This window comes from Polypterus senegalus, chromosome 3 (genome assembly GCF_016835505.1).
Source record: "Polypterus senegalus isolate Bchr_013 chromosome 3, ASM1683550v1, whole genome shotgun sequence".
Classification (NCBI taxonomy): Eukaryota; Metazoa; Chordata; class Cladistia; order Polypteriformes; family Polypteridae; genus Polypterus; species Polypterus senegalus.
Window position 1 is genome coordinate 112,916,198 of NC_053156.1, and position 20,135 is coordinate 112,936,332.

The 20,135-nt window shown below is 37.7% G+C and overlaps 1 protein-coding gene across 3 annotated transcripts in view; it reads right to left on the reverse strand.

Moving 5' to 3' along the window:
* LOC120525486 (protein SOGA3-like) overlaps positions 1-20,135 on the reverse strand; it is a 71,157-nt gene that overhangs the window by 11,731 nt on the left and 39,291 nt on the right. For 2 of the 3 annotated variants that reach the window (XM_039747827.1, XM_039747826.1), the window contains exon 9: positions 14,438-14,524. Coding sequence is in view for 1 of the 3 variants with exons in the window: in XM_039747825.1 (XP_039603759.1) it covers positions 3,024-4,374; positions 5,384-5,463; positions 5,543-5,881; positions 8,003-8,254; positions 14,357-14,524; positions 15,772-16,098 (2,517 nt within the window). In the remaining 2 variants the exon portion in view is untranslated. Of the gene's footprint in view, positions 1-3,023; positions 4,375-5,383; positions 5,464-5,542; positions 5,882-8,002; positions 8,255-14,356; positions 14,525-15,771; positions 16,386-20,135 lie in introns of those variants that run through there. The other variant, XM_039747825.1, reaches the window with a different exon arrangement.

The window sequence follows — 20,135 nt, forward strand, 5'->3', positions numbered from 1 at the left end:
GTGCAGACTGGTGGTGGTGGTGTAATGGTGTGGGGGATGTTTTCTTGGCACACTTTAGGTCCCTTAGTGCCAATTGGGCATCGTTTAAATGCCACGGGCTACCTAAGCATTGTTTCTGACCATGTCCATCCCTTCATGACCACCATGTACCCATACTCTGATGGCTACTTCCAGCAGGATAATGCACCATGTCACAAAGCTCGAATCATATCAAATTGGTTTCTTGAACATGACACTGAGTTCACTGTACTAAAATGGTCCCCACAGTCACCAGATCTCAACCCAATAGAGCATCTTTGGGATGTGGTGGAACGGGAGTTTCGTGCCTTGGATGTGCATCCCACAAATCTCCATCAACTGCAAGATGCTATCCTATTAATATGGGTCAACATTTCTAAAGAATGCTTTCAGAACCTTGTTGAATCAATGCCACGTAGAATTAAGGCAGTTCTGAAGGCAAAAGGGGGTCAAACACCGTATTAGTATGGTGTTCCTAATAATCCTTTAGGTGAGTGTATAAGAGGATAATACTTATTACCTTATGTGCAGGTTTTCATTGACCTTTTTTGTGTAAATAGAGCTGATCTGACCGATTGTATCACACAAAAAGGTTCTAGAGTTTCAAGAGTCATGCAACAACAAAATTTGGAACCGACAGCCCTGACTGATAGCAGTTATAAAGTAAAGAAATAAATATATATACTCTATGTACAAATTATCCATCCACCCTTCTATTTTCTAAAGCACACGCCCTGTCCTGGGCTGCCTAGACGCAGAGCTTATCCTGACAGTATTAGGCACCATGTTAAGGACTTTGTGGATGGGGCACCAGTCTATCATAAGGTACACACAATCACAAACATACACTGGATATATAAAAAGAGACTAGATGTCCATCCATCCACCTGATGTCCATGGCCTTGCACAGGTGTAATGTTATCTGGAGCCCACATGAGGGTGGGAATGTCCAATTAACAAAGGCTAGTAGCTGGCGTAAGACAATAAACCATGCAGCATATGTCCATGCATCACTTTGTCTGGTGCCCGTAACAGTGCTAGAGTGTCCAATAAAGAAAGAAAGATAGATGTAAGGCATATCTGATGAACAGAGATTCGTAAATGCAAGACACGATCCAAAAACACAGACTTTTCATTGTTCCATTGTTTTAATAAATGGGCATTTCGCTAGGCTAGTGTTTTGATAAAAAGTTAAAAAAAACAAAAAATCTCACAGCATTTGTTTTCTTTACATACCTACATAATTCAGTCTCTAAGCAGGAGCCAACCCCAGTAATATCAAGAGTAATAATAAAAATAATAATAATAATTCTTTACATTTACTTAGCACTTTTCTCACTACTCAAAGCACTCTCCAAGCAGGGAGGACCCAGGAAGTGAACCCACATTCTCCATATAAGGCTGAAATGAGCGCTGGACTGGATAAAAACAGCCATCCACTTATCCACACCAGTTTAATTTAGACAGGACAGCCATCCTGAAAGCTAGTCTCTGAACTATAAGAAAAAAGGTGAAGTCTGCCAGGGAAACCGAAGGTAGTTGGTGGAGATTTTTTCAACCCCATACAATGGCAACCCAGCCATAAATTAACCTTTGGATCAGGCTTTGTGACACAGGAACATTACTGGTTTTGCCAAACTGACGATTGTACAAGTAATACTTAGTGAGGAGTATAAATCCAAACCAAATTATGACATTTCTCTTTCTCCTCTGAATTGATGTCCATTTTTATTTTCAGTATACAGTATGAAATACAGATTAACTTACAGTATTTCCCTCAAGGTGCTTAGAATCTAGGCCTCTTTTCCACCTGTGTATTATTTTATCAGTTATTTGTGACGTTCTTTATGGTTTAAAATTGTTACTTAGAGATATAATTTTTATTCCTGCCAATATAATTACCCATTTACCTTTCATATTATACTCATTTAAAGTGTGATGTCTGAAACTGCTGCAGATTTTGAAAATTTTTAATGTTTCCCTTGTTGTCACGGACAAATCCCGATTAGACACATACAAGTGCATAAAATGTGATAGAAGACAACATACATTTTCACAAGTGATTTGACTAAAAGCAATCACTTTACATTCATCAGTCCATTCATTTTCTACATCAACTTGTTCAATTCTGTGCCTAGTTCTGCAGCATTTAGCAGGAATCCGCTCTGGACAGGACACAGTCCGTCACAGGGTGCACTCACTCACACACACACACACACACACGGCCACTTATTAGAGCTCAGATTAGAGATCCCAGTTAAGCTAAAATGGACGTCATTGGGGTGTGGGAGAACACCCACAAATTCCTAGGAGAATGTGTAATACTTCAGAAAGACAAAGTTTCCTTGAGCTGTGTTATGCTCAATAAGAGAAATGAGAAACAATATATAGTAAATACCTGTTGAGTAGTATGAACATAAGTGGTATGAAAATTACATTTTCAATATACACTGTTGCTAGGGATATTGTCTCAGTAATGCTTTTCTCTTTCACTAGCCGTCCCTAGCGGCCCTGGCAGCGTATTATAGAAAAAGGACAGTGAGGAGGGCCCTGCCCGGCTCTCTACTCCTAAAGTCACGCTTGCCCATCCCCTTGGCCTGCAGCCTCTGTCTCGGATTAACACAAGTATATCGATCCTGCAAGCAAACTATGATTCTTAGCGCAATGAGAGAAGTTGCAAAATTAACCGGAATGTTCAAGCAAATTATACCTGATGTAAATCCAATAAGTAGTTCTCTCGTGAAAAGTGAACAGACATAGAGACAGACATATGTTGGACTTTACATATATAGAGATTATGGTATTTTGCTTATAATCTTCAAATATAAAAAGTAGTGAAGACTTTCTGTAGTTTCAGAATTTTTTTACATTGTTAAAGACCAGTACTTTAAAATATTGAGACTTTTTGCATGATGCACTTCATGTGCTTCATCCTGTCAAGACATTTAAACACAAGTATCAAAAGCTAATGTGTTAACACAGAATTTGTCGAACACTGCACTAACCTCTTTTGAGCTAAGCTGATTTCCATTGTACAGATGTGCTTGTGAGAAGCAGCCAGCTGAAAGTCTCTGATTCTGTTCATTCTCAAGCATATCTAACAGTTCACTGAGGTTTTCTGATTGATTGTGTGTAAAGGCAAATCTCGATTTCTGCTGTACATGGAAGTAGTCACAGTTAGAAGTCAGGCAGTCACCAGCTGAATATTCGTAGGCTCCATAGTTCGATCGTGAATCTGCTGACCTAGGACACGAAGCCAGGCTGTTTATATTCCAGTGCTCGCCAGAAATCTGTTTGTCTTTTGTTTTTGCATTTTGGCTAGTGAATCCATTTCTCATATCTTGTACGTTCAGTTTTGCATTTTTTGCTTTACCATTTAGAATGGATTCCAACAGGACTGAACCTTTGCTCTTTGGCCAACGCTTACCGTTTTCATGACACATCACTGTACAGGAAAGTCCATTGTTGTGAATGGCATCAAATGGTGTACCAGCTGCCTTAGTCTCTTCAAGTAAGGAGTTGTTATACATCGCTCTACTACCCTTTTCATCATGAAATAAACTTTTGTTGAATTGAGCATTTATTACTTTTAAAGTGTCTTCATTTTGAGCCCGGTAATTTCCATGAAAGGATGAAGAAGAGTCAATGGTAAATTCTCCATTTTTTATTGGACTGCATGGACTGCTAGAGTCCTTTGCGAACTCCATTTTTGCAGAATTATAATGAGAATCAGGATGGTTTGGATTCTTAGATGGCTTGTCTAGGATACATTCACTCTCAAATGACAATATATCAAAATCTGAATAGGACTTTTGGACCGATGTATGAACAGAAGACTTGTTTCCAAGCTTGCTAGCATCACAAGACCACCTGCTCTGACAGCAGTTAGTAGTACAATTTGAATACACTGGCATCGTATTAGTGAAGAACCCAGAATCTGTGAGCATTTTTCCTTCATTCTCCTGTAACAGAGCTCCAAACTTTTTTAAAACTAATGGGCTATTACACTTCTTGTCAGAGACAGATGTAACAGACTCCGACTTTACTTCTGTTACTGGTGAACTGATGGCTTGTGACACAGGAGAACTTGACAGATGCCAAGATGTAGTGCGTGGAGGAACAGGAGGGGCTTCCTTCTTATTCAAGACAGACATCTCTGCTTTATCATCCTTGGTTCTGTAAGCTTCATTTATGTGCGAGTCCACAAACGCCCAGTTCAATGTGTTGCTGTCTTCTGACATCTCTGGGCTGAGTTTAAGCCTTTCAAAGTTTAAGGCAAAATTTATGTCAGCTTTGTTTTTCTCATTTTGTAATTTTTCTGATTCTTCTACAGTTGTTGAAGAAAGTGTTCTGTTCCTGTTAAAAAGACGAACAGGACAAAAAGAAATAATATGTACTCTTAAATGACGAATGCCGCATCAGCAAATGAATAGAAGCGAACGGATCATAATTATCTACAGTTCTTCCTTCCACCCACCCATTCATTTTCTGCACCTGATTTTTATATTACAGGGTCACGGCAAATCACAGCCTATCTTGGCAACATTGAGCTCAAGACTGGATGGCACAGCCGTGTCTTGTTGGAGACATGAATATACTCATTCACAGTGTGCTCATTTAACATAATGCACACATCTTTTGGATGTGGTAGGAAACCACAGAACTGGGAAGAAAATAACAGGACAATGAGTAGACACCGCACAGACACTCACCAATTCAGGAGCTGAATCCATGCTTCCTGGAACTGTGATGCAACACTTTTAACTCCTATAAATAGTGCTTCTTTAAATCAAATTAACCAAAAAGTGGCTCAAAATATTGCTAGTTGTTCTCAGCTTCAGGGTATACTGATATTTACTAAAATGAGTATATTAGCATTATGCCTTGCTGTTAAAACCTTCTAAGAGTTACATTTATCTTTCTTTTGGGTAATTTTTGCATATTTCTGTCTTTGTAAAATAAAATTTTATTTATTGATTCTCTATTTTTTAGCCACAGTACTCAATCTGTATTTAATTAACATCATGGCTAGCATCAGGGATGCTCTCCTGTTTCAACATTGGCACATGCATCAATGGATAATATGTAAAATGCTATCTTAAATTATTACCTGTATTTTACATTTAAATTTAGGATAGACTCCTAACAAAAATAATTCAAAGAACAGAATTTCAAGTTACCTGCTAAGCACTCTTGACTATAATTGCTGGATCAAATGATTAATAATTCTCATCTCTAGCTCTCAAAACACAAACTACTATCCCCAATTCACTCTTTTTCTAGTCGCATCATACATAATAAGTTTACCATTTATTTTTTCAGAAAATATATATTAACTACAAAATATTAAAATATTGCGACCTACCTTTTTGGAATGGACTTCTTTCTAACTTCGTCTTGATAACTGCATAGTTCTGCGCTTACTTTAGCAATCTCCTTTAAGGCCTAAAACAGTTGGAAAACATTAGCACTGAGATCTTGTCTAACATAATATTTCAATACAATAAAGTGTGTTATCACTTACTGCATTTAATGCACTGGTATATTTCTTTTTATCATTTCCAGTGGTATTACTGTTAGGGAAGTCATTATCCATAGAACGCCCTGGGTTTAAGTAGTCCATCCAAGCTGGCTCATTTGGGCTGGAGGATGAAATATGTTTTGTTTCATGCTTATGAAGAATATGCTCCATTTCTGTCATATCAGCTTCATTATTTCCTTGATTTTCCTGGTCATTTATCTCATTCAGACTGCTGGAATCAGAACTGGAGGAATGTGAACTGAGCCTTAATCCTTCATTACCGGTATTGTACTCCTGCCCATTCACTCCATTCTCCCTTCTTGCCTTAACTTCATTGTATAACTAAAAAAAAAAAAAAAGCATTAAAGGTTTATTGTTCACAACTTAATAAAGATCTCCACTACCATCCTAGAAGAATGCAAAGAAAAACAGGAAGATAGCTAGCAACTAATTTTTATCGACTTTAATGGCAAAGTGTCAGATTATCTTGGGATGACTCGATATGGGAGCTGACAAGTGGAAGTCTGCCCAGCTGGATTCTGTCACTTAATAAAGGATACACTGATAAGCACTGGTGAGCTCAATATCCTGTTTCTGTCACTTTACTTCTTAATCATCTTATAAGTCTGAAGAGGCACCCTTAATAAATCTGAATACAATCAAAAAGTCACCTCTATAATATTTTGTGGCTGCACAAAATCCACATGTAGACACATGGATAATAGGCAAACTCCTAATGGACAGCAATCAGGATTTAAACTAGGGACATACATTTGTAAAGCCTCAACTCTACGCACTGTGCCACTGTTGTGGTCTTTCCATCCATCCATCCATTATCCAACCCGCTATATCCTAACTACAGGGTCACGGGGATCTGCTGGAGCCAATCCCAGCCAACACAGGACGCACGGCAGGAAACAAACCCCGGGCAGGGCGCCAGCCCACTGTAGGATGTCTTTCCATAAACTGCTTTATGTTTACCGCATGTCTTTATAAATTTATACTACTCTTTCTACCACACAAATACTTTGTAGAATCAAATTTTCTAGAAGCTTGTTTTACATACTTAAAGTGCTTTAGTACACTCGAATGTTGAAGAACAAAATTATCTGCAGGTGACTGCACATCAGCATTTGTCACCTGTCCACATATGATGGGTGGTGTCACGGAAGTGTTCTGGAGACTGAAGAAAGGTTAACTGTTAAAAATGGAAGTTTAAGTGGTCATGACAGCTAGTCAGCAAGGCAAGAACGCTGAGAGATGAAACAAGCTTTCTTTTCTACTCCATTACATCTACGCATTGGGTGGTTATGGTACTTTTAATTTTTTAATACAGAAAAAGCAGGAAATCCTTGGAAGAAACCTACAAATGCTTCAAAACTCACTAATCTCACTATCCATCCATTTAGCACCTGTGTTACATAATCAGTTGAGAAACAACAAGGCCAATATATTACAAAGCTTTTTACAAATATGGATTAACTAGCTGTACCCCGTGGCTTTGCCCACATAGTAATGAAACAGGACAAACTTTAAAAATCAATAGATGTTGGCATTATATCTGATCATGTTCAGCTCCGACTGGAAAGCGTTCCCTGTGTGGGGGGAAAAGCATGTAGCCGTGATATCTCTGGCAATCAGCAGCTACCCTCTGAAACACACGTAGCTCTGATCTCTCTCTCAAAAACGTCAAACGTTACTCCTTAACAATCCGTAGATGATAATGTCTGTTGAACAAATTGGTATTGCTAGCTAAGTGGAGGCAAGGTGCACTCCAACACGTGGCGAGACGTAGACTAACTCGAACAGAGGCTGGCGAGTGAATGAGGAAGGCCCCGCCCCCCTGTTCTCATCTCACAGCCACTTTCTTGGATTTGCATAAATACATCGGCACTGCAAGCGAACTATGGCACTTAGAGTGATGAGAGAAGTCGCAAAATCAACCAGAAAGTTCATGCAAGTTATAGAAAACAACCAGATCTAAATCTGTTAAGTAATTCTCTCGTGAATGTGGACAGACATACAGACTGAATGCGCTTGGACCACAACATTTTTAAAACCGTTTCTTAGTGAGCACCTATGGGGCAAGGGTAACCTACATTCCAAATTTCAAATCCCAAGTCCTCATGGTTCGGGAGATTTTGTGAGTCAGTGGTACTTGGCTTTATTATATTAAGATTACTTACTGTTGATTTTTTTAAATGATTACAGCAAAAATTGAAACACGCCAGGGTAACAAAGTATAATCAATTGCCATTACTGTTCTGTAACAACTTGTTCTTTAAAGGCACAGGGAAACACTTTTGCTAATTATAAGGCAAAGAAATCTCTTATTCAAAAGCTTGTGTATTTTTTAAAATGCTTACTTACTGTAAGGCAGATTATGCAGCATAAAGATTAACACTAATTTAGTAAAGCTCTAAGGCATTTTCTATGACACACGTAAATTGTCCAGTGCGTTACCTCTTCTATCTTTCTCTGCATATCTTTCAGCTGACCTTCCCATTCTTTTCTTTCCAAGTCAAAACGCTCCAGCAGCTCTCCCTTCTCTCTCAACCAACCCCGCTCATTGTTCTCCAGCTGCTTTCTCAGGTCCATTGCAGCAGTGTGTGTGTCTGCCAGCAGCCGCTTTTGCTCCTCTCGTTCTCTCTTAAAAGTTCCCTTTGGCTCAAGAGCTGTTTTGTTAATGTAGCAATTGCTTCTTTTTGTCTCCAACTGCAGTGCAAAAAAAAAAAATCACAAAACATGTCAATTACATTTTGAGATGTCTGGATTATTTCTTTGTTAAAACAATGCTGTTTTCTTGTTGGCAAGACTTCCATTAAAAAAAAAAATCAAGGAAAAGTGATATATAAAGAAAGTGAAATGCAGTAGCTAAATTTAAGACTAACAACATTTTTAAAGTGTGTCATATTTTTTTGAGTTTGTTGTCAAATATATTGCAGTCTATATTTATCGCTGATACTGTAACATAAGCTCTCATTTTTTATAAATTAAAACTCCTATGGGTCTCTTGAAGTAGCTTCTACTTAAAATTCTCTTAGGTCAGACCATTTTAGAAATGCAGTGTATGTGGGATTCATCATCAGCTTCTTCACGCTACAATCCCGCATTATAGCTTGACAACAGACGACTGTAGGACACAGTAGCGCCACAGAGGAATTTTGCCATGAATTCCATCAAGCAAACCCTTCCTTTGTACAGTTAAACTAGGGCTGTTGTAGAAGGTTTTGTAGATAAACAATGAAAGTGTAAATTAAATACATTTGTTATAGATCAAGAAATACTTCCAATTGAAAATGGCAACTGACTATGTTACTTCTTCTGAGACGTGGTTAAGCAAAACATGATGATTATATATTTGGTTATGCTGTATTTAAATTTACATGGAAAGACTCCTCAAAGTCATAATTTTCTTAATAACATATTATACTTCTTGCACTGTTGTGGTGTACTTGTGTTTGGAGCATATTCTTTAAAAGGATTCTTTAAATCTCTTATTGAGGTGTCTCAGTGCTGTACTCCATCACTGACTCATGTCTGATTTAAGGTAACATAAATTAATAACTAGAAAGAGACAACCTTTCACTAAAATTTGACCTTAAAACTCACCATCAGCTGCTTGTTAAATTGAAGGTGGATTGTTCGCTATGTCCACAAAAAAAAAAAAAAATAAAAAACAAACACAGAAAGCTTTTTAAGTGCGGTCTCAAATGACATACATGTCTGGCCACAACTGACATTACAACACACTGGAAGACAGACTTACTGTGAAAGTGAACAGAGTCTTAATTTGGCATAAATACAGGAGGCTTTCAGACAGCTTTTAGTCTGGTTGGCCACAGGATTGCAGCCATAAAAAGTGAGCCCATGGGTTCTTATGAGCTGGAGGTGATGCCTGTTAATAAGCAAGTCGAAGATCCCATTTACAGCAAATGGGCATTACAAGCATGCAGGCGGCAGTGCAGGCCAAGTGGGTCAATGGTGTGCTGCAAGTGGCTGATATACCTAACGAAGGCTACACACAGCTGCCAAAGAAAGCAATGGGAAACTGCCTTGGCTACCTACCAAGAACAGAAGGATTAAGAACAAACTAGTATAATGAAAAAGGGCATAAAAAGAGATGATCTGAAGAGTTTTGGACAGAAGCGAGGAAAAGCAATTAAACTCTATAAAATAAAATCAAAAAGTAAATAAAAAGCACTGTTCACTGAACTAGGGGTCAAAATAATTAAAAGACAATATCTTCAGCGTTAGCAGAAATATAATGCTACAGTACATCCCAAGTCATTTGACTGCCAAGATAAAATCAATGTATGCATATTTAAAGGAACTGAAATGAAAAGCAAAATGATGGGTTAAAAACAGCATAAAGACAGAACTATACAAAGTGACCCAGAGAACTTCAAAGGCAGAAGGAATATCCAGGTGCCAGTTCAGGTAGGACTGTGGAGATCAGAACATTTAAAGTTTGACTCAAACCTTAATTAAGGATAAAGGAGCATACATTTAAGGGACTTGGGGTTCCTTCTGGCACCTAAGTGCCCTGTTCTGCTGATATGGATTACTTTGGTACTGGAGGGTGCATGAGTAGGTTAATCGGGGATTCTTTAAACTAGGGAATTGGGGGCTGAGAATTTAGGACAGGCCAGGTTCATAACTTCAAATAAAGAGATGCATAGTAGCATAAATATATACAGTATATAAGCAAGATAACCTGGACATTTCTGACCAAAGGTTTAAGTAAAGCCTAAGTAAAATGTGTACTATATTAACAATTGTTTGCCTTAATGCTATAACTATCAGGAATAAAACAAGTGAATTGCAGTTATATGTAATTGTGGATAAAAAAAACTATCATTGCAATAACAGGAACCTGACTATATAATACAGTTGTGGGTGAATGGAACAAAGATGGCTATGCATTTTTAAAGTAAGATATGCAAAACTGCAAAGGAGGGGATGTTTCAATTTAAACAAAAAGAGAATCAGGTCTTCTTTAATTGGAAGATGAGCCACATCATACTAATGCTTTTGGAGTCAACTACAGAGCAGTAGGGATGGGATTTGATACTGAAAGTGTGTTAAGGACGCCCCATTGAAGATTAACAGGAGATTTTTAGACGTTATCAGAGATGTCTTTTCTCTCAGTATATTAAAGCATTAATGAGTAGGAAAGCCTGTTTCGATTTGCTATATTTTAATCATCAAAATATAATTCAGGGTTTTGATGTGATTGAACATTAGGATCTACTGACCATAATATAATACATTTAACAATGAACTGGAACAGAGAATATTTAAAAACAAAACAGTTAAGTTTATCTTTAGTAGGGAAAATTTTAAGCAAATTCTTCTAATTTCAAAAAAGACAAACTGGGATTAATTTTTACGAGTAGAGTCAGTCAAAGAGCAGTGAAAAAGGTTCAAAAAAGTTCATCCTAAAATTTAAAAGCGGTAAGAAAACTAAAAAGAACTCTATAGTTGATAAATAAGGGTCTTAAAATGAAAATGTAAAGGAAATAAACAGTGGTATGACGCATACAAGGCACACAGCTAAATGCATGACTTATGAGCGTATGAGAGCATTATTTTAATAGGATATTAGGAGAGTTGGAGGCAGTTAGAGAGAAATATAGTGGGAAAATATAGTGGGATTTGTAAATTGTAGAGGGAGAAGTACTGCTTAAATTAAGTAAGCTGAAATCACACAAAGTATCAGGACAAGAAAACATGTATCCAAGAGTTCTTAAAGGGGATGGTGAGTGCATGCAGTATATAAATCATTCACACCTATTTTTAGAAAATAATGTCATAAGGGGAGAAATTTCTAAGGACTGGAAACTACAAAATATTATCTCCTTATATCAAAAGGATGTTTGATTTGATTCAATAACTATAGGTCAGTAAAGTTGAAAGATATTACATGTAAACTGATGGAAATGATTATTATGAAAAAATAAAGTGCCAACGGTCTTAAAATGGGTTAAGAAAGGGAGAAGATCATATTTCAAAAATACGAACGAATTCTATTAGGAAACAACTAAATCGACCATAGGGGTGAATATGATATTTTTTATCTGGATCTTTAGAAAGCTTTTGATAAGGTACTACATGAGAGGTTAATCATGAAGTTAAAAGAAGGCACAGGTTATTCAAGGCACATCAAGGTATGTAGATTGGTGCAAGAATTGGTTTAAATACCTGGAGGAAAGTGTTATGCTGCGATTAACTTTTTCAGAATTAGGAGATGTTAAAAATGATATCGCACAGGGACCAGTGCTTGGGGCTCTTTTTAATATATGGGACATACATGATCTGGATAAGAATATGAACAACACAATAGTTACAGTACATTTGCAAATTATAACAAACTAAGAGAATTGGAAGATAATCCATAATAAGCTAAATCATTAAAAAGGGACCTGCACAGAATTGTAAGTAAAAGTAAGGCATTACACGTAAGGGGTAAAAATATAATATTTCAATACAGAATGGGAATTATAAAGCTTGAAAATAGAACTTATGGGATGGCCAAAGAGTACATGTCAGGGGGAGGATATCCATCCATCCACTATCCAACCCCCTATATCCTAACTACAGGGTCACAGGGGTCTGCTGGAGCCAATCTTAGCCAACACATGGTGCAAGGCAGGGAACAAACCCCGGGCCAGCACACAGCAGGGCGCACACACACACCAAACACACACTAGGGACAATTTAGAATTGCCAATGCACCTAACCTGCATGTCTGGACTGTGGGAGGAAACCGGAGCACCCAGAGGAAACCCACGCAGACATGGAGAGAACATGCAAATTCCACACAAGGAGGGCCCAGGAAGCGAACCCCCGACCCACTGCACCACTGTGCTGCCCAGAGGAGGATATGCTTAAAGTATGTATCTCACTTGTGAGAGCTCACCTGAAATACAGTGTACAGTTTTGGTCTCCATATTACAAAAAAAGACATGCACCTCTAAATAAAGTCCAGAAAAGAGCAATTACACTGACTCCAGGAGTAAAAGGTACAAGTTGTGAAGAAAGACTGAAAGAGTAAAGCTTTCTTAGTTTAAGACAACAGAGATGCAGAGGCAATATGATTGAACTTTTTAAAATTGTGAAAGGAATTAGTACAGCAGAACCCACTTATTACTTAATTTAATTCTTTAGCAAGGACATAGGGACATATGTAAATTCACTAAGAGTTGATTGTGCACAAACACTGTAAAGTTTTTCTTCACACAGAGGGCCATTGACACAGAAAATAAATTACCAAGCAGTGTGGCAGACAATAGTATTTCTGGAACATTAAAAGCTTGACTCATTGTTATTTTGGAAAAATCAGACCAACAGGATTGCTAAGCTTTGCAAACTGAATGGCCTGTTCTCATCAATATAATTCTTATGTTCTGGTATACCAATGATCTGTATGATAAGAGTGATATTCCAAGAACAAAATTAAATTTGTATTTAAAGAAAAGAAAATATTGAAAGCAAACAGTTGTACCTGTTGCAGAGGCAGCCATAAAAGGTTTAAAGATGTGAGTAAACAAGAGTATTAGTCTGTGTCTCTTAAAGGCACATAAAGGGAAAGGATGAAGGCAGTTCACTGAATAATAATAATAAATATCCAAAAAGGAGTGTGGTTAGAAGATGTCACTAGTCAATAACCATGACACTTAAAAAGAAAGCAATTCAGGCAGGATACAGAATTACAAAAAAATGTGTTTGATTTCACCATGCATCTGAAACAAACAAACCGAACCTCAAAAGTTCAAAGAAGAGGCATTACTATACTTCATGCAAACAGAAATGATCGGACCAAGGCGATGGAAGATGACAATGAAGAAACAAGAGCAGGAGAGGAGCTGCAGACAGAATGGAAAGTTTTTGGATAAACTAAATCAAGTTGACAGAAGCTAAAAAATGACTGCATACATTATTGAATGTAGCAAACACTGCAGAGAGAGAGACACACACAGAGTCAGTCTGAAGAAATATGAGTAGCAAAGAAATTTCAAAGACAGCAAACAAGAAGAAGCAACAGCTTTAAGCAATGGAGAGATTTTCAAGCAGATTAAAAGCTTTGTTACGTAGGCTGTCATATTCCAGACAAAAGAAAATGCAAATATGAGGGTAAAACCAGAACAAGGTTTTAAAAAGACAGAAAATATCAACTGTACAAATATGAAGCTAAGAATATTATTAATATAGTAGCACAGAGACTTCCATTTTAAAACTCAAGAGACATAGTTGCTGGGAAAAAAAACCCAAAGAAACACTTTGTGACACAAGCAGCGGGATGACATATGAGAGAAATACTGATGATCAGGTTAAAAATAAAGAGGCCAAGTCAAAAACCATGAGAAATACTGATAAGCAAAGAACTTTAATATACAGACATCGTGCAGATTAATTAGAAAAGTATATTTCTTTTGGAAGAATACCAGTAATAGTTTCTGTTTTCTGGAGTGTTCGCATTGTTCAAACATTACTAACATGAAATTTCAGTGTACTATTTATGTGTCAACTTGAAAGCAGGGCCTCCTTTACCCTTTGGACTCAAACTAGGAGGCCTGACCTTTTGAAACACTCCAGTACCCCTAACAAAAATATGTATCAGTAGCAATATACTCCATCCTAAAACTACTTAGGACTGAGCTATATGTGCACAAAGCTTCAACAATACTGACAAATTGATTTCAATTAAAATAATTTTCTTATTCTATTCAAAGGATAATCAACAGTTTTATTGAACAATGGTACACTAAAATAAGTAACTGTGCTCAGATTGAGACTGTACAAATGTTACGTCACCTGTGCAATTCTGCATTTCAGTTCAGCTCTCTCCAGCTCCCAGGCACATCTATCTTTAGTGTACTGTGCCTGCAAATCACACCTTCTGATTTCCTCCTTTCGAAGCTCTGCCTGAACCTCTTTCAATGAAGATTTCAGCTCTAATAAAATTCTCTTGTTTTCACCACTCTGTAAATATAGAACATATATACAGTATATTTAGATCAGAACAAGATATTTTTATGTCATACAGATCTTTTAAATGCTTGGCTACTGGTGACAACAAGCCCAAAGAATGTTTACCAGATACCTCTTTTAGGTAACAATTAAAATAAGAATAATGCAATCCCTCAAAAATTTAAACAGACTAAAGCACATCCATTACAAAAAAAAAAAAAAGCTTCAGTTACTCATATTATTAAAAAAAAAAACTTCACTCATTATTCAATTATTAGCTTCAACTATCTGATCTATATATATTTTATTACTTTTTTTATTTACTTGTATGAGCATGACAAATTCATGACTTGTTCAACAAACATTTGTATGGCAATAAAGTACTATGACAGCAATTCTGAATCTTGGCTAAAAAAAGTTACTGCAACGTCAAGACTGTCAGTGCTAGCTGGTTATGCTTTGGTTCTTTTCATTTTTGTACAAAGAGGGTAAATTTGCTTATTCCATTATAGGACCTGATTTGACATTGGATATAAAAATATATTTTTAATAATGATGTAATTTTAGTATCTTCCACACCTGTAGGTAAATGATACCACTGATATTACTTACAAAACTTATATATAGCTAAATGCAACTTCTGTTCTAAACCATGGAAACAATACATTGCCAGAATGATCATTTCAATAACTAAGAGAAACTTTATTATTAAGTTATTAAGGGAAATTCTGCTTTGTTTTCTTTACTTATTTTTGCAAAACATACCCTACTTTATCCTAAAAGACTTTTATCTTCTGAAAATGTCTAAACCAATAGTTGGCAGATATTTGTATTATTAACGTCAAATATTTACTCTGTCTTTTTTATACCTTGGCAGCCTACTCCACCCCATATGCACATTTAGTCATCCATTGGGTGAACAGACTTTCACTCATTTTGGCGCCCCCATTCACGTCAACAAAATTATGTCGATTTCATGCATGTTTGAAACCACCTTTTCCATCCAAGCACATGCCAATTCTTTGTTTTGTTCATCTCAAGCATGCCTAATCTGTTCCAAATATTCAACCTTTCCTACAGTACATGCCCACCACACCCTCTTTTCCACTACACCCCGGTTTTTAATAATTCCACACATGCCTCTTTATCATCTCAAATGCATGCCGATTGTTTCATCTTTTACACATGCTTCCTAATGCCCTGCCAACGCCATATCTTCGAGGGTATGTTATGGTGGTCACATCGTTTGTGTTCTTTACTTGTATTTCTGCCACTTCTCTCAGAAGAGTTTCTTTCTGCACGGTCCACTCCTCTTTTTCCTGCACATGTCGCTTCTTAAGGTCCTCGAACCTTTTCCTCAGTCGCCAGTGCTGCCACTGCAGCTCATATTTGCCACCGGGGCTCTGATCCGACGTCGCTGCTTGGTTAAGTCTGGCCTCTTCTGGAGTCGAGCTCTTTTGCGCCCGGGGACTGCGACTTCGTCCGCGATGCTTGTTGCTGTCACCCCGAGGCATGGGCACAAACTCCCAACCGGGAGCGCTGCACACATAGCCGCCGCTACGCTGGCTACCAAAAGCGCCCCACATCTTCGTGGGCGGCGGCACAATTAATCGTTAGAGCTGAACTGAATCCAGGCATTTCTCCCACCTGCCCTTAAGTGCGGACACGGATTCTATACAGCAAGAGCAAGCTTTTCCCATGTGATCGAGGCGATGAAAAAATAACGATCTATATTGCATTTATTAAAATCACGTTTGTAGCTCTTCCTATATTAGCATCCTAAACCCAGGAGACTCCGTTCGATTGCTCATATAACGAGGATTTATAATTATCTATCGATACATATTAGCACGACGCCAGACCACAAACTCCATTGAGTTAAACTAAAGCGAACGTCCAATATGTGTCGCCCCAGGGAATGTGGATTCTCGAAATTGCGCTGGTGATGTAAGGGCTCGGAGTTTATTTTTAACCTCTAGAAACTATATGCCCTGTCCTTCTCACCTTCTCACGTGTTCCAGCACGACTCTAAATGTATGACCAATGTTAACCCGCAACTATGGAGGTCACAGCATTGAGTTGCGAGTACCCACCAGAAACCGTTTGAGGATATGGCTGTGCGGAGTGGCGACGGTTTTGCATCCTAACGGAAATTTGTTTGGCAAACTCTTTTAAAATTGATACAATTATCTTCTCAGATTCCCTAACATTTATTTCTTCTTTAACAAGCTCTTACTCACATACATTTATAAAACTTTAATAATGCACTAAAGTTAACAGTCTGTCTCTTGGAGAGCATTTTGTGCGGATTCTGCGCATCCTTTAACATTAATTTTGTTTTAGGTGGGCTTCTGATTCTAAATCTGTACGATGTGGATGTGTGCGCTACTGCTGGGCATCCTTTAATATATCCATTTTCAGAAATGATTTGCTCTCATTTAGGATCCTGTGGCGTCAATATGATGCAAAACTAGAAATTAAAATGGAGAATCTAGGATAAAGCATCTAGGTATTAGTTTTATTGGGGGCTTTATTAAATATTTCAATACACTCATCCAGCCGTTATTTTTCTGACATCGCTTTAAATATTTCGAGCGAGCGGATTCCTAGCATCAAATGAAAGGCTATACTAGGTTTCATCTGGACCTGGTAACGTGCTGCTTAATAACTGAGGCTAAGATTAATGTACAAGTACTCAATGTGTCAACGAAACAGGATGGAATTACCTAAAATTAATGTCAAAATTAGATAATAATAACAATAATAATTTATTTATATAACATTTGTATAGCATTACATCAGTCATATTTTCAACCTGGCACTAATATTGTTTTGCAAAACAGACAACGCCATTCTTCCATCGATTTTGAACCCGCTTAATCTACTTTTAGAACTCGCGGGAAGACGGAGCCTATCTAGGCAGCATCCTGTGCAATCGACTCCCGAAGGCTTGCCTATTAATCGCTGGGATGTCGAGCAACGATAGGGTGTAATACAAAATAAAAGAAGCAAGAATAACACAGAAAAGTATGCGTCCATCCTTAAACCTGAGAATTAAACTACATTTCTGAAAACTCTCTATACGAAGACTTAGCAATGCCCAACTTTTTCTGCTTTGAATGCTCTTCTATTTTTCACGTAAGTGATTCGCTCCGCTCCAGCTTTAAACAAAATCCTAATTTAATTTATTTGATGAATATATATAGCACATTCTAATTCCATTTCTAATGTTGTTACCTTCAGATCATTAACAGCATTCCGCTACATACAATACCTGCTGCTGTACATAACAGAAAACTAAAGACAGGAACCTTTAGTTTTATGTTTTGGATATCACTTTAAGGTACAGCTTAGGTTAAAGGAAACATATTTTTCAGTAACCTGTAATTTTAGTCATTAAGTAAATGTTTCACTGTGCTTTACGCATTAGAAAACTGATTAATTAATGCTGGAGTTAACTTATTTCCTCCAACTATCCAAAACGCGTTAGGAAAGAAACAAAGCTCTCGTTCTAAGAAATTAAGAAGACCCCTAACTCTCTTTAATGTATTTAATTTATCTATTTTATTCTTTTTTCTTTTACCTAAAGAAGATGCTCCCGTTGGGAATGAGTTGCTCCTCAGCTCGCTAGGATCCCTCTAACTTTTCGCCGCTCCTTTCAAGACGCAGATAGGCAGCACATAAGACGAGCGCAGTTAACTTGAAACGCTTGTTTGACAAACTGACAACATTCCTGATCTCTCTCACACGCTCGCGCAGTTTTTAAAAACACTTAGGCGAGCATCCCCGCATCAGCTGGCGGGCCAATGACGTCAGTGCTCAGGGCTCACCCAAACCCCTCCCCTTTCCCCCTCCTCTCTGTTACCACTGCGGGTAAACATTTCTTGTTCCAAGACATGTTTAGGCTTTATAGTGGGTAGTGCCATTAGGTGCCAGCATTCGGTGTCACAATGTCAACTTCATTCCGGTTTTTAATTTCGACGTCATGGGACTCTGCGCTTACCTAATTAAACACTGGATTGTTTTTATGTCTATTTTAGTACTGTGGCATACAGCAACAAGGGGATATGTTAAGCTGTCTGCTTAGGAACGGCGATCGAAGGGAATGCTAGTAGCATTTAAAGTCTTGTGTTTCGGACACTATCTTTATATAAGCTTTGGGAACATACAAAAGCACGCACATATCACATTTTATTTCTTGTCGCCTCCTTAATCGTGGGCTTTAAAACGGCATTGCTGCATTACTATTTGTCAAGACGGTCAACCACTAAAATAAGCATAAACCTTTATAGTAATCATAACAAAGTGCACGCATATACTACGTAAAATAAACATAAGTATTATATATATATATACACATATATATGCATATGGAGAGAGAGAGCGATAGAGAGAGCAAGAGGGAGGTGGGAGAGGGAATAATGGAGTGCCTGATAGGAGCAAGCCCACCATTAAAGAAATAATGAAGAGAGTGCAGCACTCAAGAACACCTCCACATAAGTAAGACATGCAGGCAACAAGGAAACAGTTTGGCATGCCAGTGCAACAAGGCAGGTGCAGTATAGACTCTATCATGTATGTTTCCCCATTAGTACAACGATCAGGGGCACCAAAGCAAAAGTGAGAATGGCAGTTCTGGAGGAAACTACCTGATGCTAGGGATGCCTATTAAACCAACAAACCCATGGTACTAAAGAGTTGGGAAAGTGAAGAAGCCATCCCTTTTAGTAGATAGGAGTTAAAACTCTGTGATACCCAGGTTGAATGAAGCAGCTGGGATCTAGTTTTGTTTTGCATATTTATGTACTTTAAATGTTTTTTATAATATAAGCACTTTATAAATACCACTGTTTATAGCCTACTGCTCATTGTTATTCTGATTGTGGGGATATGTCACATGCACATACATATTAGTTACTGTATATATATAATATTATTATATATAATATATAAATTATCACTCATTGGCTCCTGAGGATCACCTTCATGGCTCAAGCCAGGCAGGTAATACCACTCCGCAGCTCTGAGAAGATGCCCAATAAGGGCATATGACACACCCAGAGAAGGCCTCGCCCCTTCTGGTACAAGCCTTATAAAGATGGACGTCCCCAAAAGGAGGTGTTATTCTTGGACCCAAACCTGCAATAGGATGAATCTTCCAATCTGACCCAGTACAAATCTGAGCTACTTTGTCAAAAAGCAGTCTACTGCAGCGTTTCTCAACCTTCAAGTATTTACGACCCGAGTTTTCATAACAGTTTTAATTGCACCCCCCAACATTTTTTTGAAACGTAGATGCATATTTTATTATACCTACTTAACTTTTATCAACATTTATCTAACTCTATGTTTATTGTTCTAGTATCAGAATGTAGTTTAATTTAATTTGTTTAGGTTTCAACAAATGTTTTTTTCTTATCTTTGATTCTTGTTTTCTTTTTTTCACATCTTCACACCCCCCTTTTTGTTACTTCGTGCCGCCCCCAGGGGCCCGCCCCACAGGTGGAGAACCACTGGTCTACTGAGACATAAAGAGATGACCATTGAAAGCCGACTTTTGCTTGTTTATATGGTGCCAATTAGCACTGGTTTTCTTTAGTTATAAAATTAAGCGGGGTGGCAT